At 33.5% G+C, this 20242-nt stretch overlaps 2 protein-coding genes across 4 annotated transcripts in view; one reads left to right on the top strand and one right to left on the bottom strand.

Annotated features, from left to right (window-relative positions):
- The window catches only part of LOC108970880 (putative serine/threonine-protein kinase YPL150W), a 21861-nt gene extending 5291 nt beyond the window's left edge, over window positions 1-16570 (top strand). The window contains exons 4-15 of one of the 3 annotated variants that reach the window (XM_018936565.1): window positions 4546-4662; window positions 5197-5260; window positions 6896-7011; window positions 7067-7237; window positions 7309-7432; window positions 7488-8395; window positions 8534-8761; window positions 11664-11785; window positions 11849-11961; window positions 12521-12890; window positions 12955-13924; window positions 16344-16570. In XM_018936565.1, coding sequence (XP_018792110.1) covers window positions 4546-4662; window positions 5197-5260; window positions 6896-7011; window positions 7067-7237; window positions 7309-7432; window positions 7488-8395; window positions 8534-8761; window positions 11664-11785; window positions 11849-11961; window positions 12521-12890; window positions 12955-13924; window positions 16344-16436 — 3396 coding nt within the window. In that variant the 3' untranslated portion in view covers window positions 16437-16570. Of the gene's footprint in view, window positions 1-4545; window positions 4663-5196; window positions 5261-6895; window positions 7012-7066; window positions 7238-7308; window positions 7433-7487; window positions 8396-8533; window positions 8762-11657; window positions 11786-11848; window positions 11962-12520; window positions 12891-12954; window positions 13929-16343 lie in introns of all 3 variants that reach the window. The other 2 variants (XM_018936564.1, XM_018936566.1) reach the window with 2 other exon arrangements.
- Window positions 16571-16622: 52 nt separating this feature from the next.
- Window positions 16623-20242, bottom strand: part of LOC108970881 (G-protein coupled receptor moody) — a 10540-nt gene continuing 6920 nt past the window's right edge. The window contains exon 6 of the mRNA XM_018936567.1: window positions 16623-17358. Coding sequence (XP_018792112.1) covers window positions 16995-17358 — 364 coding nt within the window. The 3' untranslated portion in view covers window positions 16623-16994. The remainder of the gene's footprint in view (window positions 17359-20242) is intronic.

The raw sequence follows: 20242 nt of genomic DNA, 5'->3' as shown, positions 1-20242 counted from the left end.
TACACTGCTGGACAAAAGTCACCGTCATTTGGAATTAACAATTTTTAAAGAGTGGCTAACTGAATCTGCAATTTATTTCTTTTTTTATATATGTATATAACATTGTCTTTAACTTTACTTATGGTACAAAAATATAAATTTAAAAAATATAACGCATATTTCCTATGGACAAAAGTCTCCGTCACTTTATATAAAATTTCATTATGGGTGAAGAAAATATATTTTAATATGTTGTATGTTTACCGTTATTTTTAATAACTTCTTGTAAACGTTTCTGCATTGAATGAACTAATTTTTTCTGAATTAATTTTCATCCATTCTTCAAGAAGTATTTGCTTTAGCCCATTTTTTGATGAAACATGGTGTTCTCGAACACGTCTATCGAAGTAGTCCCATAAATGTTCGATCGGATTGAGATCGGGGGATTGAGGTGGAGTTTTCAAAGTGTGAGGAGTGTTGTACAATACTGAAAGTGGTAGTCGTTCTCGATTCCAAGTTTTTGAGCACTTTTTTTCAAATTTCCTTTAAGAATATTCAAATAAAGTGTTTTGTCCATTATTTTATCAATAAACACGATCTCTCCAACCCCAGATGCTGACATACACCCCACACCAAAACTCCACCACCTCCGTGTTTTACTGTTGGGTGAATATACTTTTCTGCCCTTTCTCCGCCATGTCAAAACTCGCCCATCTGACTTGTACAGACAAAATTTGCTTTCATCGGAGAATATTACTTTCTCCCAAAAGTCCGTCGGCTTCTTTACGTGCTCTTTTGCGAATAAAAGTCGCTTTCTTTGGTTCATCTTACTTATCATTGGTTTTTTGCGACAAACTCGGGCATTGTACCCAGCACTATTTAATGCTCTACGAACAGTTCGAGCATGAACAACCGTACCAACGTCTTCCTTCAGAGTTGCAGCTATCTTCGATGATGGTGTTTTGGGATTTTTTTTATTATCTTCATTATCTCCCGTTTGTCCCGCTCTGATAGCGCAAGCGGTCTTCCATTTCTCGGTTGATATTCACAATCTGGGTCATTTTTGAAGCGATTTATAATACCAGTAATTGTGCTTTGGGGCCGCTGAACTAGGTCACATATTTCCCGAATAGTCTTTTGTTGTTTATAAGCATTCAATATAATTTTCCGCTCCTCAACGGTCGTTTCTTTTTTTTTTTTTGACTCATTTCTTATTTATGCGCAACGTTTTAAAGCTTTTTCAAAAAATAACGGTACTTTATTGAGACAGACAATTTTCAAAGTCATCATATTGCATGAAATTGGTTGTTGTAAAGCTAGAGTATTTTTACTAAAATATAACGACCAGTGCAGAGACGGTGACTTTTGTCCATAAGAAATATGTACTTTAAGGTAAGTGCAGTTGTTTTTGTAAATAAGGCAAAACATAAAACATTTTAATATGGCACCAAATACATTCAATTGAATTGTAGTTTGTAAAAAGAATGCTTAACTTTGTAGTGTACATATTTTCTGGTTTCATTTGACGTTTGAACATTGTAATGGTCATATGACCTTGACTTTTGTCCATCAGTGTATATACATATGTAATACAAGAGTATGGGAGGTTGTGCCGAGCCGATTTTTATCTATTTTTGCCAATATCACATAATAATAATAAAATGTTACCTGAGATTCATTAAGTTACCTCAAGTTTCCGTCCAATTTGATCCATTTTAGGTACAAAGGTACACTGCTATCAATAAAATACGTTTTCTCATTTTCATTGAAAAAGCTCACATGTTAGCCGATTTACTACTGTGATCAAATTGAAAGGTGAATTTTTATTTAATACTTTGCGTGTTTTTCGATTCTGTAATTTTTTTCTGTAAGTTGGTAGTACTGTTGGTGACATTTACGCCAAATTTCACGTCAAAATATTCATTAGATTAGATACGCGTCTGAATTTATAAACCAAAGAAGTGCGTGCATTCGTGATCATTTCGCCACATTTTTAACTAATATCGTGCTGCAACTCCCGTATTCGCCTGATTTACTTTCGTGCAACTTCTGGCTATTCAAAAAATTCAGATGAACACTCCGAGGACACCGTTTTGACTCAATTGAAGATATGAAAGTTGAATCGAAGGAGGCTCTGATGGCCATCACGGAGGATTTTGCCAAGTGCTATGATGACTAAAAAATTCGTTGGCGTAAGTGTATTACAGCGGGAGTATTACTGTGAAGGAGATGAAATGGGCAAAAATCACCTTTCAATTTGATCACAGTAGTTATAAAGTTACCTTAAAGTTCGAAAATCGGCGTATTAGGCATATTACGATTCAACTCATTTTCAACACACTGATATACTATTGTCATGAAAAGATTATCCTTGAATTTCAATTATATACTATATCTCATTATTGGATCATACCACGGTTGAAATCAAGAAATATTAAATTTGTCGTAAAAAGTCAGCTATAGATACTGGGGTTCAAATATTCCGTACCTAGGTGCTTGAACAGTTTTTGCTGGATTTTGACAATACATTGTCCAAAATTTTAACCCGTTAATTATTTGCTTCTTGATTTATACACTAGAAGCAAATATTCAAAGAAGAATGGTACGTATCGTATTTGGTTGAAATAGGTGGGGCGGATCTCAAGGTATGAGGTTTCACCCAATTATTACAAATTTTATACTGAATCGTATAAATTCCCTTATACCACATCGAGCGTAATAATTAATGTCTCTGACAAATTTAGTTATTGATTTATTGCGCTTTTAGTAGTTTTTAACAGTAGTGTTGTATGGGGAGTGGGCGAAGTTATCATCCGATTTCGGTGTCCATATCAAATTTGGCTATTGTCCCTTTGGTTGTCTAGGTGATATACACATTAAACCTATTAGACGTGGTGGGGCCACGCACACTTTTTCAAAAATTTCAGCCTACATTTGCCTTTTCCACCGCAATCCTCTGTGGCAAATTATAGTTCTGTATCTTATTTTAGTGCTTAGTTATGTTACTTTATAGGTTTTCCCTTAATGGCGTTTTGTCGGCGTGGCAGTGATCCGATTGCGCCCATCTACGAACTCCGCCTTACGCTTTCGCCAAGGAACACGTGTACCAAAATATCTTAATTTTTAAGGACAGTCATCCGCATTTCAACTCATCACGACCTTCTTTATATATATACTACTGTGCCCAAAAATCAGGGGACATTGTATTTATTTTGAAAATTCTTTATTTATTCTTCCAAATCAGTTTCATCCCTTCAAAGTAATCCCCTCCTGATACAATGCACTTATGCCAACGGATTTTCCAATCTGAAACACTGGTTGCAGTCACTTTCCGGGATGGCCTTCAGTTCCGTCTTCGCTGAGGCTTGAATCTCTTCTATCGGATAAAAACGGTGTCCCCGGAGCGGTCTTTTGAGCTTGGTGAGCAGCCAGAGGTCCCACGGCGAGAGGAATACGGTGGTTGCGGAAGGATATGGGTTGAGTTTTTGGAGAAATGATCATTTAATGCAAATTCCTTGCTCAACAAATTTCGACATCGCAAAAAACGAAAAACTCACTTTTAGCAGCTCACAAAACGACACGTATCTCAAACACTAATAAATATTTTGACATAAATGTGACTGACAGTAGCAACATAAAAAATATATAATTCTCCATATCCTTCGACGCGAGCAGTTTAAATTCAAATGTCACCTTTTTGGGCACAGTAGTATAATTCTATATTTATCGCGATTAGTTTTAGGTGATGCGTACAACCGTTAGGTGAACAAAACTGTTATACTCTGTAGCAACATGTTGCAAGAGAATTTGGCTTAATGGGATTTATAACAAAATCAACCTAGTTAACTCAAAAGAGATACATGTACTCTCACCAACTAACAGCAAGCTCGAAAATCCTTAAATTACATGTATGGACACTAAAAGGAGTATTAGTAAAATATTTTACTATTTATATATTATATTTTACTTTTAAAAAGTTAGAAAAAGTGGCTGAGGATTTCGGAAAATTTCATATGGGTTTTCTTTCACTTGATTTATGATAATAATTTTATCAGTTTAATATAAGAATGCCAGGATAATGTTAATGCATCAACTTTTGTTAAAATTAACTAATGGTTGAAATATGTCCCTTAAACTTTACCCGATATCCTGCATATTTTGGCGATGAAATGGTCAAATTCCGCTCCTCTGTTGTACCAACTTTGTCGGATTTAGTACCAAAAAACACGTATACAAATTTTCAATTATATTATGAAATGTAATGATTCAGATGTTACAAACAACCGTTAGGTATAAAAAACCAAATTATTATGCTTTGCTACATCATTTTGCGAGAGTATAAAAACACCACAAACGTTAAGTATATTTACATCTGTATTGAATTAGCAAATTGGAACTTAGTTGTAATGTTTAGGTATCTCTTACTTATATTGCTGATACAAAAACTCTTATAGTTTAGAATTAGATTGCGGCTTTGAATTATAGATTTACTATACATACTCTTTGAACCATAAATCAACGATATAATTTTTATCAATAGCATTTGTAAATACATTCTTTATTAAGGTCGCTATAAAAATAATTGACAAGAGCCAGTTGGATTCAATAAACTTGCAAAAGGTCTACCGTGAAGTTGAAATAATGAAACGATTAAATCATCCACACATCATCAAACTCTACCAGGTAATGCATACAAGTGTTTTATAAACATATACTAGAAAGTTTGAATAACTATAGCATTAATTGTACACCATAACGGAACCAAAATATTAATATAATCAAATGTATTGATATACGAATATAGTACAACTATACCTACTACCCATCACAATATTTACATAAATATGCACTAAAATAAATAAATTTAGTTCGTCACTTTGATTAGTTTGTGGGTCAAACTAAATATTGCAATAAGTATACCCAAATGGAGGTTTTCCAATTTAAGAAAATTTTTGTGTTTGCTGCAAAAAATGAAACCAAAATAAGCATCTTGGATTTAAATATTTGTGTACATGTGTACTTAATAACATTTACTCTAAAGTATTGTCCCAAATCTATGTTCTACTGAACAGTATAAATAATTAAACATCGATAACAACTGAAGCAAAACAATAATAATAATTTTCAAAACCAAATTGTATTATAGTGACAGTAATTATGAAATTACTTAAATAAGATTCCTTAATAAAATATTTTTTTCTCTTCTAATTTTTACAGGTGATGGAAACGAAAAATATGATTTACATAGTATCTGAATACGCTAGTCAAGGGGAAATATTTGGTAAGTAAATATTGCCTTATCGTAATAATTTGTTCATATAATAACAGTAATTCAGATTTTGGCTATTTGAAAAACAATAAATTTGCTTTCATTACTTTTTACTAACAACGATTTCCTTTCATCCGAGAGCAATTCTCTTGGCCTTCGCAATGAACCACTCCTGTAAAGAATAAATTGATAGATATTGCAAAAAAGCGGGCAAATTTGTGGTTTATATACCAGAAAACTTAAACTTGATGAGCGACATATGTATATGCTTTTTAATTTTTAAGCAGACCCAACCAGACCCTATGTATTTTCTATCATACATTTCTATTTATACTCTAGTTATGTACCATATATTTCTAAAGATCTCAGATCTCTTTAGTTAATTCACACTCTATACCATACATCCATAGAATTTTCTTGTTTTTATTGAATTATTCATTATAAATTTGAGTAGATATTATCAATAAACTTTATCTTCTTCCTGGGCGGACGAAACAGTCTATAAAACTCAATAAATTATCATTTTTACTAAATCTCGCTTAATTTTCAAACTGAAAATGCTAGTGGCAAGGCAAAGATTGTACACTTTTGACACATGCTACAGTGAATGCCAAAATAAACACACACATACACACCAAGAACTTAAACAAACGTAAATCCATATGCAACAAGTAAGGAAGTGCTAAGTTCGGGTGTCATCGAACATTTTATACTCTCGCATGATAAAGTGATAATCGAGATTTCATTATCCGTCGTTTACATATTTTTTCATTTTCTGTAAAACTAATTAGATTAGGATAGGTTAGATTATGGACTGAGTTCTTCGTGTTCCATATCAGGGACCTTGAAAAATTATAGTCCGATCACGACAATTTTTCCACAAGGGATACCTCAGCTCAAATACTGTATTTGTGTAAAGTTTTATTCCGCTGTCATCATTGGTTCCTAATGTATATATTATACAGAGAAATCATCAGATGCAATTCAAAATAGCATTACATTGGAAGAAGCCGTGGTTGTGAACCGATTTCACCCATATTTCGTACATATCATCAGGGTGTTAAGAAAGCATTATATTCCGAATTTCATTGAAATCGGTGGAGTAGTTCCTGAGATATGGTTTTTGGTCCATAGGTGGGCGACGCCACACCCATTTTCAATTTAAAAAAAAAAAAGCCTGTGTGAAGCTTCCTTCTGCAATTTCTTCCGTAAAATTTAGTGTTTATGACGTTTTTTCTTAGTCGGTTAACGCACTTTTAGTGATTTTCAACATAACCTTTGTATGGGAGGTGGGCGTGGTTATTATCCGATTTCTTCCATTTTCGAACTGTATATGGAAATGCCTCTGTAGAGTTTGGTTGACATAGCTATAGTAGTTTTCGAGATATGTACAAAAGAGTTAGTAGGGGGCGAGGCCACGCCCACTTTTCCAAAAAAAATTACGTCCAAATATGCCCCTCCTTAATGCGATCCTTTGTGCCAAATTTCATTTTAGTATCTTTATTTATGGCTTAGTTATGACACTTTATAAGCACTTTGTAGCTGTTACCATATTTCTAATGTCATGGGCGTAATTCTTTATTAGTGTTCAGATAAATACAACTGATGAATTTTTAATAAAGTCTTATTTTATTACCATTTCCTTAGATTACATAGCAAAATTTGGAAGGATGTCTGAGGGTTCCGCAAGAAGTAAATTTTGGCAGATTTTATCAGCGGTAGAATATTGCCATATGAAAAATATTGTACATAGAGATTTAAAGGTAAACTATTGCATTGTTGCAGATGAGAAATACAACGAAGCTTTTTCCTTTTTAGGCTGAAAACCTTCTACTTGATATTAATATGAATATAAAAATCGCAGATTTTGGATTTTCGAACCACTTTAAGGTTGGTGAATTGCTAGCAACATGGTGTGGATCCCCTCCCTACGCTGCACCAGAAGTTTTTGAAGGAAAACAGTACACCGGTCCGGAAATTGATATATGGGTACTAATTCCAGTTTCAACTACAAATACATCTGTGTGAGTGTATGCTTCCATTTAAATCCATCTTTTCAGTCCCTAGGAGTGGTACTATATGTTCTAGTCTGTGGGGCTTTACCATTCGATGGATCTACATTACAGAGTTTAAGAGATCGAGTACTGTCAGGAAGATTTAGGATCCCTTTTTTCATGTCATCAGGTTAATTTATTATTTATTGATTTTATTTTGAAAATCTAAGATCAACGTATTTCAGACTGTGAGCATTTAATTCGAAGGATGCTTGTTCTTGATCCATCGCGGCGATATACAATCAATCAAATCAAAACCCATCGTTGGGTTTGCGGAGAAGCTCGTGAAACCGTTGTTGTAACACAATGCAGCGTTAATATGGATGGAACTTCAAGCATTGAACCAAATGAAGACATACTACGGATAATGTCGGAATTCGCTGGAATACCTCCTGAAAAAACCAAAGGAAGTTTGAAAAAGAACAGTTACGACCATGTTGCGGCGATATATTTATTGCTTCAAGACCGAGTTAATAGTAAGAAAAATATGCAAGAATATTCAAAACGTTTAAGTGATAATACACTGCCACGCATTACATCAATGGGATATAATGGATCTTCTAAAGTACTACATAAAACTAGACCTTCGATCGATAAACAACGAGTGAAGCAAACGTATCATACAGTAAAAGAAAAGACAATATCACCACTGCCAAGTGTAGACGAAGTAAAATGTGGTAGTTTCCCAACGAAATTTTCCCAGAAAATCGTTGCCAATTGTGATAATACCCAACTCCACGAACATAATAAGAATTGTGGCCCCACGTCTATTAAAAACTATGACCATAAAGACGCCCAAGTAAGCAAGTCATTAGCAAAAGGAAGACCGACGCCTATTAAGATTTCTCGTTTAAGTCGGGCCCATATAAGTTCAAGCCAGCACCCAATAGCAACACCATATACTACAGACAATAAGTTATCTACTGTTAGTGAAAAATGTCGCCAAGAGAATCTATTATCTAATGAACATTTAAGTGGTTTATTGGACGCGCCAAGGGCCATAAACGAGAGTGTGCCTCACCCTCTTCATCAAAACTTAAGAGAGTGTATAATTAAGCAGAGCTCAGAGGATTGCCGTCTCCTATTACAACAAGTAACTTTATAATCATAGTTTATAGATTTAACTAATCATTATTTAGTATTGTCGGAGTGCCTTTATTGCTATTGTTTTCATAATTCATATTAGCGAGAATTAGAAAAAATTAAAATTATATTCTCACATTTTTTGTAGGCTACTGCCATTTCAGAATCTAAGAAGTATGCTAATAGTGAAACAGACATCGAAAGCGATGTTCAAATTGAACTTAAGAACGTTAAAGACATTAAAACAATGTCAAGCTCCACTAGTTTCGATTCTTCTTCTAGCGGACAAAAAGTTAAAGCGAATTTTCATTTCAAAATGTCGGCAGAAGCAGCTAAACTTTTCCAAACATTACAAGAAAGTCCACTTCCCATAGAGGTGAGTATTATTCATACCCTGAACAGAGTTTATCAAAAGTTTGCTACGATGTTTGTAACATCCCAAAGAAAACGTCTATACCTTATAAAGTATTTATATAAATGATCATTGAGACGAGCTGAGTCGATTTAGCCATGTCCGTCTGCATATAATAATAACAATAATAATAATAACCCAACGATTACCCCACTCCCGTCCTACCGACACGACGGGCACATCCACATATTTGTACGTGGCGAATAAACCGAGTCATGAAAAGCAAGAGTTTTTTAAGCGAGTTTCAACTGATAAGTGTAGATAGATTTATAAGTTGTAAACGACTATTGTATGGAGGTAGACTGAACCTAGAATCCCAACTGAAATGCCCTAAGGAGAATTTATGAATGGACTGTAACTTGCTCAAAATGGATTTGGAAACTAGATTTCCATACAACAGAGTCATATTCAAATATAGGTCTATGGTAGCAACATGAAAACTATTATTCTTAATTATTATTATTTAAATCGGTGTGAGCCAGGGCCTTGTCGTGGTGCAACTCTTAAGCACCTCCACGTAAAACTTGGCTTTGAAGGTTTGTCCAGGAGGAACAAATTAATGGTGGATCATGCCTTTGATGTCAAAAAACACAATGAGCATCGTTTTCACTTTTGATTTGCTCATTCATCAGCAACCTTTTCCCGGCTTCCAAAAAGACGTGGTGTCACAGAATCACACCATTTCTTGCTAAAGCTACATCTGGATAGGCCTGCTTGATCATATCAAACGTCTCTGTCGCAGAAGATGCCTGAAGATATTAATTGAATCTGAAAGAGTATTTTCAAATATCACTCGTTGAGTTCTATTACAAAGTTAAGAAGGTACACATTGAAGAAGGCTTGGTTGAAAGTGCAGAAGATCAAGTTTATGTACGAGCGTCGGGAGATTTACCTTACCGAAAGCTTTGCTAAAGTCAGTGAACATAACATCCGTATGCTTGTGTTCTCTAAAATCCAATGAAACATGGTTTACAAATTCAAATAATTTTTTCTCTTTACTAAATCCTTGCTGAGAAGAAGAAATTAATGAACACATCGAAAAAGTTATATGGTGCGCAATGATAGCTTGAAAAAGTTGGGGTATAACTGATAGTTTTGCAATACCCCTATATTTTTCACTTTTATACAAAGGGATTATATATTAACTATTTCCACATTGAGGGAATATACCTAGTTAAAGAAATTAATTAAGTATTCTTGTCAAAGGGAGGTAGATCTATTTGGCTCTATTTTTCAGGAAGCTTGATGGTATCATATCTCTTTCGTAATTTAAAGATGGTTCTAACGTAGACAGAGCCAACGCAAACCGTGCAATGGGAATGATGAAGTCTAATCATCGGTTCAGAGCACTTCTGATCAAAAATTTTGAGGTTTTAAAATGTGCTCTTCATAAAATGTCTCTCTTTTTTCCCTATTTGCCTAATTTAGGTAGGCTATCTTTCTTGCAACGCAGCCGCGTATATTGGCTGGGCGCAATCTGTTACGGGCAGCGTGCTCTAAGGGGGCTTTTTGCCTTCTTTCATAAACCGAGCGCGAATTTTTTAAACGTAATTGGAAATATGCGAAATTCTTTTAGCTCCCTTCATTGTAATTTTTGGGCACCCTTGTCTCTTCTTCCCTATGACTCCATTTTCTTTGTTGTAGTCAGCAATAACTTACCATATTGGGACGTGACATTTAATGCGTCTGCCCATCTTTGTGTTATGGATTAAACTTTACTTTAAAAAAAAGTTTTACTTCCGTATTCCATTTCAAAATTTAGAAAATAAATAAATTTTTGTAATTAATTTTCAAGTACTAATTTTTGTCCTTGATACTTTACTTTTTCCACGTTTTATCACTCATCAGTGCTACTGAATGCCACGCGAATTTTTAGCAGATAAAGGCTTGGTGTTTTGATAACTTACCTTTTCTACATTCAACCGACTGACTAACACTAACTGTCCTCAAATCAAAATTATTAATAATTGCATTTCTTATTTTGACACTAAACTTTTCCTCATATACAGCAATAAGCCCAAACGACAATTATCGTTATACATATATAAGTATTTCAGTAAATATAATAATAAATTAAATTGAAAACCGAAACACAATACCATAGGGTTGTTCACTTTTTTTTTAATGGAAAGGACCCTTATATTGTGTAAAACATTTTATGGAATAATATATTTTCTATTTTGATCTAATATCTATTGCCATCTTTTGGACAAGAGATTGATTCTGCATTCATACACTAGCAAATTAGCCCAAGTGGTTTTTAACGCCCTGATTTTTGGTGAAGGTTCTCCCATTCAAATTTTGTAGAGACCGAAACAAGTAATAGTAGGAAGATTCCTAGTGTGGAGAATATGATGGGTGTGGTAGCACATCCCAATTAAGCCGGAAAAACGCGTTTTCCTGGTGGACACTACACCTTTTCTATTGATCAATTCTGGCCTCTTCTGTTTGAGTGCATTACTCAATTTGACCAGCTAATCACAATACACTTCTGAACCAATCTTGGTATTGTCGGGCAATATCTCAAAATAAACGAACCCTTTGAAATTCCATCAAACAGCCAATATAACTTTTGTTTAGTGATTATCGGCATTGGAAGTGCTTTGATCTGATTCATGTCTTTTAAACCCTTGCACTTTTCATTCTTGTAAACAACTTACTATTCATCGTCGGTTACAAAAATAGTTAGTTCACTTCAGTAAAAAGACGACTCGTATTAAATTTGAAAGTGTACAATGAGCATGTGTAATTAATGATAGTGTGTTTAATATTACCTTATTCTATAAAGTATTGTATTTTTAAGTAAAAATTCATTTCAAACCGTTTCTATATAGAATAAAAATTTATTCATATTTTAAAGAAACAGGAAGCTACTGAGCCATCATCTAGTAAATCAAATTCAGCCATAAATAGATGTGTCCTCCCAAGTGTGTCCAAAACTCATAACGGTTGCACCTCAAAATCTTCTCAGACTGATTCCAAATGCAGGTAAGCACAATATATTTCTAATAATACATGCAAGTAAATAAAGTGATTATAAATTATTTAAAGGAAATTTTGTAACGAAAAGTGTGCATCTCGACTGAAGTCAACGAAAATCGCCACCCAGTGCAGTACTAGTACTGATGAGGGTTGTGAAACGGACCCCTCAAATGAAATGAAAGGTATGCGACTGCAAGACATATGTACATATGGTACAGTATAAGTAATTTACGAATGCAAAAGTATTTGATGAATTGTTATTTAAATTCTTTAAATTTTTTTAATCTTAGGTTGACATTTTATTCCCTATATACAATTATTTATGCCGTAATTACATATCGTCACCTAAAATACAAAATAACGTATCATCAAAAAATTCGAAATTGAGCATCTCATTGATTACGATTCACTACACTAATTACATTTCATTCAATCCACTGTAAATTTTTTAAAATGTTTTTACGTTATTTTGCATTTTAAGTGACGATTCGACCGCAAAAGTTATAATGTTCTGGTACAGGCTTAGCATGTTGCTGCGAACTAAAGCAGAGTGTTAGTGAGAACAAATTAAATTCGTTATATGACAAGTTTTCGAACACGCGTCGTATTTTATTGTGGAAGTATTCGGTTACCTCTGAACTTGTTAAGCCTTTTCTTATATATTTATGTACTAATTGTGCTTTTATTTAAGTTAACATTCTATCCAAATGTCCACTTTATATATTTTTTATAATCCTATAGATTGTTCGCAGTCGACATGCGATCTAACTCAGCGCATGCAGTCTTATGCTAGCAGCAGTTCATCGAGCGGAGTGCTGGCAAGTTATTCTAAAAGCTTGAGCCAAAACTTAAGCCGTGGTTCATCAAACAGCAACTGTTCGGTATTGGAAGGTATAGAGCTAAACATGACACCTAGTATTGATCTAGCAAGCAGCCTGCCATCGTGCGCCAGCAATACCACCTTAGCTACCGCATCAGATCGAATGTCGGATCGTTCCATCTATAATAGTAATAACTCGTGTTTTCAAATACCAGTTTCAAGTAATTCTTCGACGCTTTGTGCTAAGCTGCCCATGGAATGTGTTGGTAAAAGGACTCCAATACATTTTAGGTGCTTAGTTAGATAATCAAATAATATAATAGTAAACCAATTAAACTATTTATCAATATTTTAGGGAAGGTCGACGGGCAAGTGATGGTCTCGTTGCTCAGGGATTTGTGAATTCAATGACAATTTTAAATTCTGGCGCTGGTTACGGTAGTTACCGTTATGATACCCAAAAACAAGATTGTTGGCTGGAATTGCAACAACTACAAAAGGAAGTTGTATCACTTAAATCGAAATATCGTAGCAATAAAGTATCTCTAGACGACGGCGGCAATTATCAATTTCATAGTAGTCAATTTTACTCAATTCCAAATAGACTGTCACTTGACTTGCATCACCAGTTCGTACAATCTCCACATACTCCGAGGACTCCACATCTAATACGTCCACAACATAGTTTCGAAACTATAGATTTTCCCTCGCCATTCATTAATAATGTACGCTTCGACGCAAGCAATCTGCCTATGGCCTCGTCAGCTCGTGCCGATATGACGCTCCTTTGCAACATTAATCCATTAGTTATACAACGACAGCCACTCCAACAACAGCTGCTACAGCACAGACTATTGCAACAAAAAAGACAACTGTTACAAAAACAATATGCCTTGGAGTCTCACATCTCACGGCAACAGCTCATGATGCGTGAACAATCTTTTAAAGCAGGTCCACCACAACAAGTTGCTGGTCAAGGCTTAATTGCAACCAGTTTCGAGTCTGCAGAATCATGCCCACCTAGCGATATATTTATAAATGGTTTAAACGTTTTTGAACGCGCTTCAGGAAAGTTCCAGCAGTCATCTATAATCCCACTGCCTTATGGCCCAACGATTAATAACTACATGAAGACGTCTTATATAAAGCAGCAATCCCAAGACCTTTCTTTGCTCACGATGCCTACTAAATATACACCTCCTTTAAGTAGGCATGCGTCAGAGACTTGGAGCTCCCTTCCAACAACTGTGAACAGTAGTCAATTGAAAAAATCAAGTAAATTAATTGAAAACGGCGGTCGCTTAGCGCCACAGTTTCATGCAAATGTAGGTAAACTAATGGCGAAAATCCTCTAACTATCTTTAGTAATAGTTCATTATACCATGACAATAAAACTTATACATCAATATACCCGCATAGATCTAATGTATGTATATGCTTATCCTTCGCAGGGTACACCTATTTTTTACATGAATAATACAGTGTACAACACCTTACACTATACACTGTAATTGTAACGAAATTTAATTTAAAATTTGCTATTCAGATTTCATATAACTTTGCTTTTTCATTTTTCAATTCAGATAAAGCCTTATAGGTATATAAAATCTGACAACATGTCTACGCGAAATTTGGCATATATTATTGCCCAAGGAGTCGCAATTTTCTCTGTAATAGTTTTAGATTGAACCACTATAGTATATAGCTGCTGTATAAGCTAAGCAATCAAAATCAAGTCGTTTTTTTTTATTAGACAAGTCGTCTTCACGATATTTGACATAGATCATTGCCCAAAGCAAAGCTATAATTGATATAGATACGAAGTTATATACTATATTTATACATATATAAGTGATCAGGATTACAAGCGAAGTTTGTATCCGTATGAAAATCTGCCCGTGCAAGTTCTAACTTGAGCAAAAATTTATAGAGATATTTTAATGAAACCAGGTACGGTGCGAGTTCGTAGATATTAGTAATCGGATCACTGCCATGCCACCAAACCGTCGATAATCGAAAACCATAACTAAACTGAAAATTAAGATACAAATCTGTTATTTGGTAGGAATCGTAGAAATGAGGGGCAACTGTTTTTAGAAATTTTATAAGAACCATTCAATCGATATCAGCCAAATTTGAACAAGACAAATTATTTTGACAGCTCTTGCTACTAATAAACTAGTGACATGAAAGAAAAACAAGGACTATACCAAAGGGCTTTCTACCAGGCAGCGTCACATTAAAAAATGGGCGCGGCAACCCTACCTTTGAAATCAAATATCTCCGATCCTTTTTTTTTACCAATTTCAATCAAATTTGGTATATAGGATTTTTTCACAATGCCATGCTACGTTTACTGCCATTGTCCACTTTCTAGTATAGAAATCAAGAACCAAACAATAAAACCGGATAAAACTTTGTACGAATATAGTCTTTGAACTGTACCACCTTATGACTAAAAATTGTCCAAATCGGACCATTACTTCTGAAATCCACATATATGGAACCCAAAACCCATAGCATAGGGAATCATTTGCTGATAATAGTATGTCTTTATGCCAAAAATGGCTTGAATCAATATTACCCTTAGCCCTTAGCTTATACCATCTACGATCTTGACATTTTGCACATATTAAATTTAGTTTTCAGTAAAGATTATGTCTGTTATATCTCATTTGATATGAAGTAAAATATAGCTAGAAAACTAAATGATTCTAATTCGTTCTTACAGGTTCTATTCTTGGTTTTGTTTTACCGAAAGTATTTAGACAAAGATATTTTGAAATCAAATAAATTTTTGAACATAGTCAGTGTTCACAGTTTATAAAATATCATGGTATATATTACATCACTGTATCTTCTAACAAGAGTAATACGCGGAATCAGGAAATCGGAAAAGTTCAAATCAATAAAAAGAATTGGACCGGAACTTTGTACTTTCCTGCAATCTAATTGTATGGTCTGCATATGAATCAAATCGACCGATAACATATGACAGATTTGATATGAAAACAATGTTTTATAGTTATTCAACCCTTTCACGGAAATCGATATAAGATGGATTTTTCCAGAATGTACGAAAGTCGGTTGATGCATGCTTCTATTGCTTCGTGTGAAGCAAAACGAAGCACAAATTTCGGCAACTCACATCTTTCCATTCCTTTTATTTTAATGTCAATTAGGTATCCAAAAGTTAACTTTTATGTAAAACAACCATATAACACGTGGGAACGCATAACCGATCACATGTACACAAGAGCTTCGGGTACTAAAATAATTAATTTTTAGTAGTTCACTTACAGGGATATTTTCTAATATAAGTCGAGATTGGGAAAAATGCTAAAAAAACCGTTACCAGAGAAATCTCATACAAAACATATATTTAAACTCTTCAAACTTTGTTTACATGAGGCTGATTTTTCAACTTGTTAGAAAGATCAGTCATATTTGGTAGAGTTTTATTTTATTTTGTTTTAATCATTGATTTAAATACATACTCTCAAATGTTATGCTTTAGAGCACATTTTTTTCAATGGCGCGAGTTATTCAATTTGGTGTTCTCATGAATTTGGTGAAACCCATTTGTAGTCTTAACTAGTATATTAATTTTTCTTGGGGATAATTAACTCATTCAACACAAACTCAGTGAAGAAAATTTAAATTCATCTTTTTTAAGTTTTTTAAATATACTTACTATGTGTTCATGTTTTGCATATAACTACAGCTTATGACATTTTCTTACAGACCAACGTTTACACATCGAACTGGCAAACCGTCATAAGGCCCCTAAGTGAAAGTCCCATTCTGGAATTAGCTGAACATTTGGAGTCTGTATGATCATTACATACTTAAACAATTTACGTAGTTAATTCGTATCGAAAACAAGAACAATAAAATAATATCAATTACATAATTGCATTTACACTTTAATAGTAATAGTTATTATTGTAAAATTATGCATAATATTGCTTAAAATAAACATCGACAGTTCTTATAAATTAATATACATAAATAATCGTATAAATTTGTGTTGATTACATACGGAATTCATACGTTATTATATCATTTAAATAACTTAATTATTAAATGTTTCTGGAACTACCATTTATTTTAATTGGCAATGTATTTTTTGGGGCTCGAAATTTAAACCTTTATTTTCATAAAGTGCATTTACAACCTGTTGATAAGGTACGTAGCGTAGCCATAATACTTTCTGATTGTTATAACTAATAACTTACACCCTCCTAATTACTCTATGCTAAACTAATACATTATGCGATCTCTTTTCTCCAGTGAGGAGAATATATGTACATATACTGAAGCGTTTGAAATTTGTATGCTGAGCCCATGTTGGCAAGACTTTGGGAATATAACATTGCACTAATAATTAATTCTTTACGCTTTCTTCCGGCATCGTAATAAATTCCAATAAGCTTGCCTGTATTCACTAGACATCATAACATATATAATGGGATTTACGCAAGTAGTTAAATATATCAATAAATATCCACTTATATTAACAATATGCAAATCTGTAGTACTTTTCCAAAGTTTGGTTATAGTTATTGGTAAATGACAGAAAAGAAATGATATAAATATAACCAAGATCATTTTCAGCAATCTTCGATCCTTCTGGCTCATTCTCCCCGGATATATAGAGGAGGCATTCGAAGTATTTCCCATAGAGACATAATGACTTTTTCGTGGTGTGATCCTATTGAACGATGTCTTAAGAGATGTGGTTATGAACCCTTTATGTCTGAAATACGGTCGAAACAAGCATTATGTACATTTATATTCGATAATTTTTCGATGGTCAAATAGATATATTGTATTACTTTATTATAGAAAAGTTGTTAGTAGCAAATTTATTGTGGTTTAGGTATAGGCTTTATACATTTTTATTATAGTTAAGTTACCTCGGAAAACATGTATATACTTAAAAGTATATACATTTATACTTGTATATATAGCATATATATATGAATATATAAATATAGACCAAACTCTTAATAAATATTACAAGGTAGGTAGGTACGATAACTATCATAAAAACTTTTTGGATTTGATGGCAATGTTTACAAATTAAACACAACAACAAATAAAAGCAGAGCGCTGTATTGAAAATGTTACACCAGACGATTAATGAATACATCACTTTAAATATTGATCTACAAAGTCATGCCAGCGGAAAAGTTATTCTAGTCTATAGATCCTTTTTATTAAAATTTGATTGAGTCGTGTGCGGAATGAGTTTACTATCGACGCAGTAGAGACATTGGTGTTTATAATGGGCATAAAATTGATTGTTGCATTTATATTTGACATTTAAATCTATAAAGACAATAATATTCGGGCCAATGCCAATTTGGTAACCACTCTTGTCTGCTCAGGTGCACTCCCCATATTTTGGTAACGAAACAAAAATTTAGAAGTGAAACATCAGAAATATAATCGTATATGTATTTAAAAACGGCGAAAAAATAGTACATTATTAATAATTATTTACAAAACATTTCATTTTTTCCATATATTTGAATATTGCGGAATTTATTAAACTTTTTTTTAATACTAGTGAAACATATAGTTACAGAATATAATATTTTTTTCTTCTAACGGTTCTCTATATCACCTGAAAATCGATTAAGTATAATGTTATATAGTATATACATATGTATATAAATAACTAGTATAACGAAACGAGTTGAAAGCCGTGTGTCTGTCCGCCCGCGCAAGCTGTAACATGATTAAAAATTGTGACATCGTAATGAAACTTTGTGCACGTGTCAAAAGTAAGCTGTAAACTAATAAACTGTAATTTGGTACAGGGAGTAGTAGTAGTAGAACTTTGAAAAAATAGTTGTGGTTCCGCCTTCTAATAGGTTTTATGTACATATATTTTAAACCAGTAATGCTACAATGACTAAATTCGCTAAAACCAAATCGTTTAAAAATCCCTATTGACATTGCGAAAATCGCAAAATAGATGAAATCGAATTATATTCTCCCTCTCCCCGCATAACGGTTTTGTTACGCGAGAAAGCAGTAATTAAATACATAGAATTTTACACTTGCAAGATACCAGAAATTTTTTTAGGACAAAACGAACAAAAAAACCAGACCTACAATTTTAAATTCTATCTGATTCTTTCATTTTCCATTATACAAATCAAAAACCAATTAATTTATCTGGATAAAACGTTTCGCAAATAGTGCCCTTAATCTTAGTAATCTTACGTCCAAAAATTGTTGAAATCGGATTATAAGTTTTCAAGAAACATGTTTTGTCCATTTAACTGAAAACATCGATCAATCCGTAATACATATATGGCAATTATTGAATTAGTGGACACGTTTTTATAAGTTAGGGCCGTAATGAATTTTTGACGTCATTCAACTCAACTCTATACGCTAAACTTAGCCTCTTGGGTTGACTTTATATCACATATAGTTATAACATTTGAGAATTATTTTAGTTTGCATACAAGAAGTAATTATTATATTTTACTTCACCTTCAAAAAAAAGGTAATATGATAGCAAATTTGATTGTAATCCATTCACGATTTCTTCGAACAATGAAGTTAAACCCTTTCGCTACATTTACTTGGTACACGCGTTTCTTAGTAAAAATAAAAATACGCTCGCAGAACCCATTAACAGAAAACCTATAAAGTGCCATAATGAAATTATATATAAAACTATAACCAAACTTGTCTAGTGCAAATACAATATTATAAAAAAAACTCCTACCTACAGTGTGAAAACTGATGAAATCGGAAGATAACCCCCATTATTCACATATAAATTATGACGGTACTGTATGGGAAGGTATGAAAGGCTTTATGGCAGCCGATGTAAAAATTGGACCAGGGGTATGGCACCGCCCACTTTTTGGTGAAATAAAATATTCCGTCTCCTTACCGACCGATTTCGATTAAATTTCGCACGTGACATTCTTCTCATATTAATATATTACAGTGCGAAAATGGTACAAAATCGACTACAACCACGCCTACTGCCCATATAGAACAATTTTAAATTTAATTTGATTCTTGCATTTTCCTATACAGAAATAAAGAAGTAATTAATATACCGGGATAACACTAATAATTATTTTAGAGTATGCCTTGTGACCAAAAACTTCCCAAACCCAACTAAAATCCCCAAGGCACTGAATATACGAACACCGATATCTATAGTTGGCTTTTGACCGATAATATCTGTCAATGTATGGGATATGCAATTGATAGTATCTCTGTGTATCAAAAATGACTTGAATCGAGTCAATACAGAGCCGACATATAACTAATATAAAGAATTTCGAACTTCTGGGTGACTTTACACTGCATATATCGGTCAATATCTCAATGAAAATTACAGAACATGTTTTACTCACAACAGTGTATCTTTTGTTCCTAAAATAGATTAAACTGGGTGAAAACTTGACATAGCCCCCATAAAACTGGTATCAAGATTTTCGAACGCTCGGCTGACTTTGCTCCATATGATTGGAACCCAGGGAACAGTTTTCATACTCTCGCAAAAAAGTTGCTAAAGAGAGTATTATAGTTTTGTTCACATAACGGTTGTTTGTAAGTCCTAAAACTAAAAGAGTCAGATATAGGGTTATATATACCAAAGT

Source organism: Bactrocera latifrons, unplaced genomic scaffold, assembly GCF_001853355.1.
Source record: "Bactrocera latifrons isolate USDA-ARS-PBARC rearing strain unplaced genomic scaffold, ASM185335v1 scaffold_312, whole genome shotgun sequence".
In the NCBI taxonomy this organism is placed as follows: domain Eukaryota; kingdom Metazoa; phylum Arthropoda; class Insecta; order Diptera; family Tephritidae; genus Bactrocera; species Bactrocera latifrons.
Note: the sequence above shows the minus strand (reverse complement) of the source record. Positions and strands in the feature narration are given on the sequence as shown.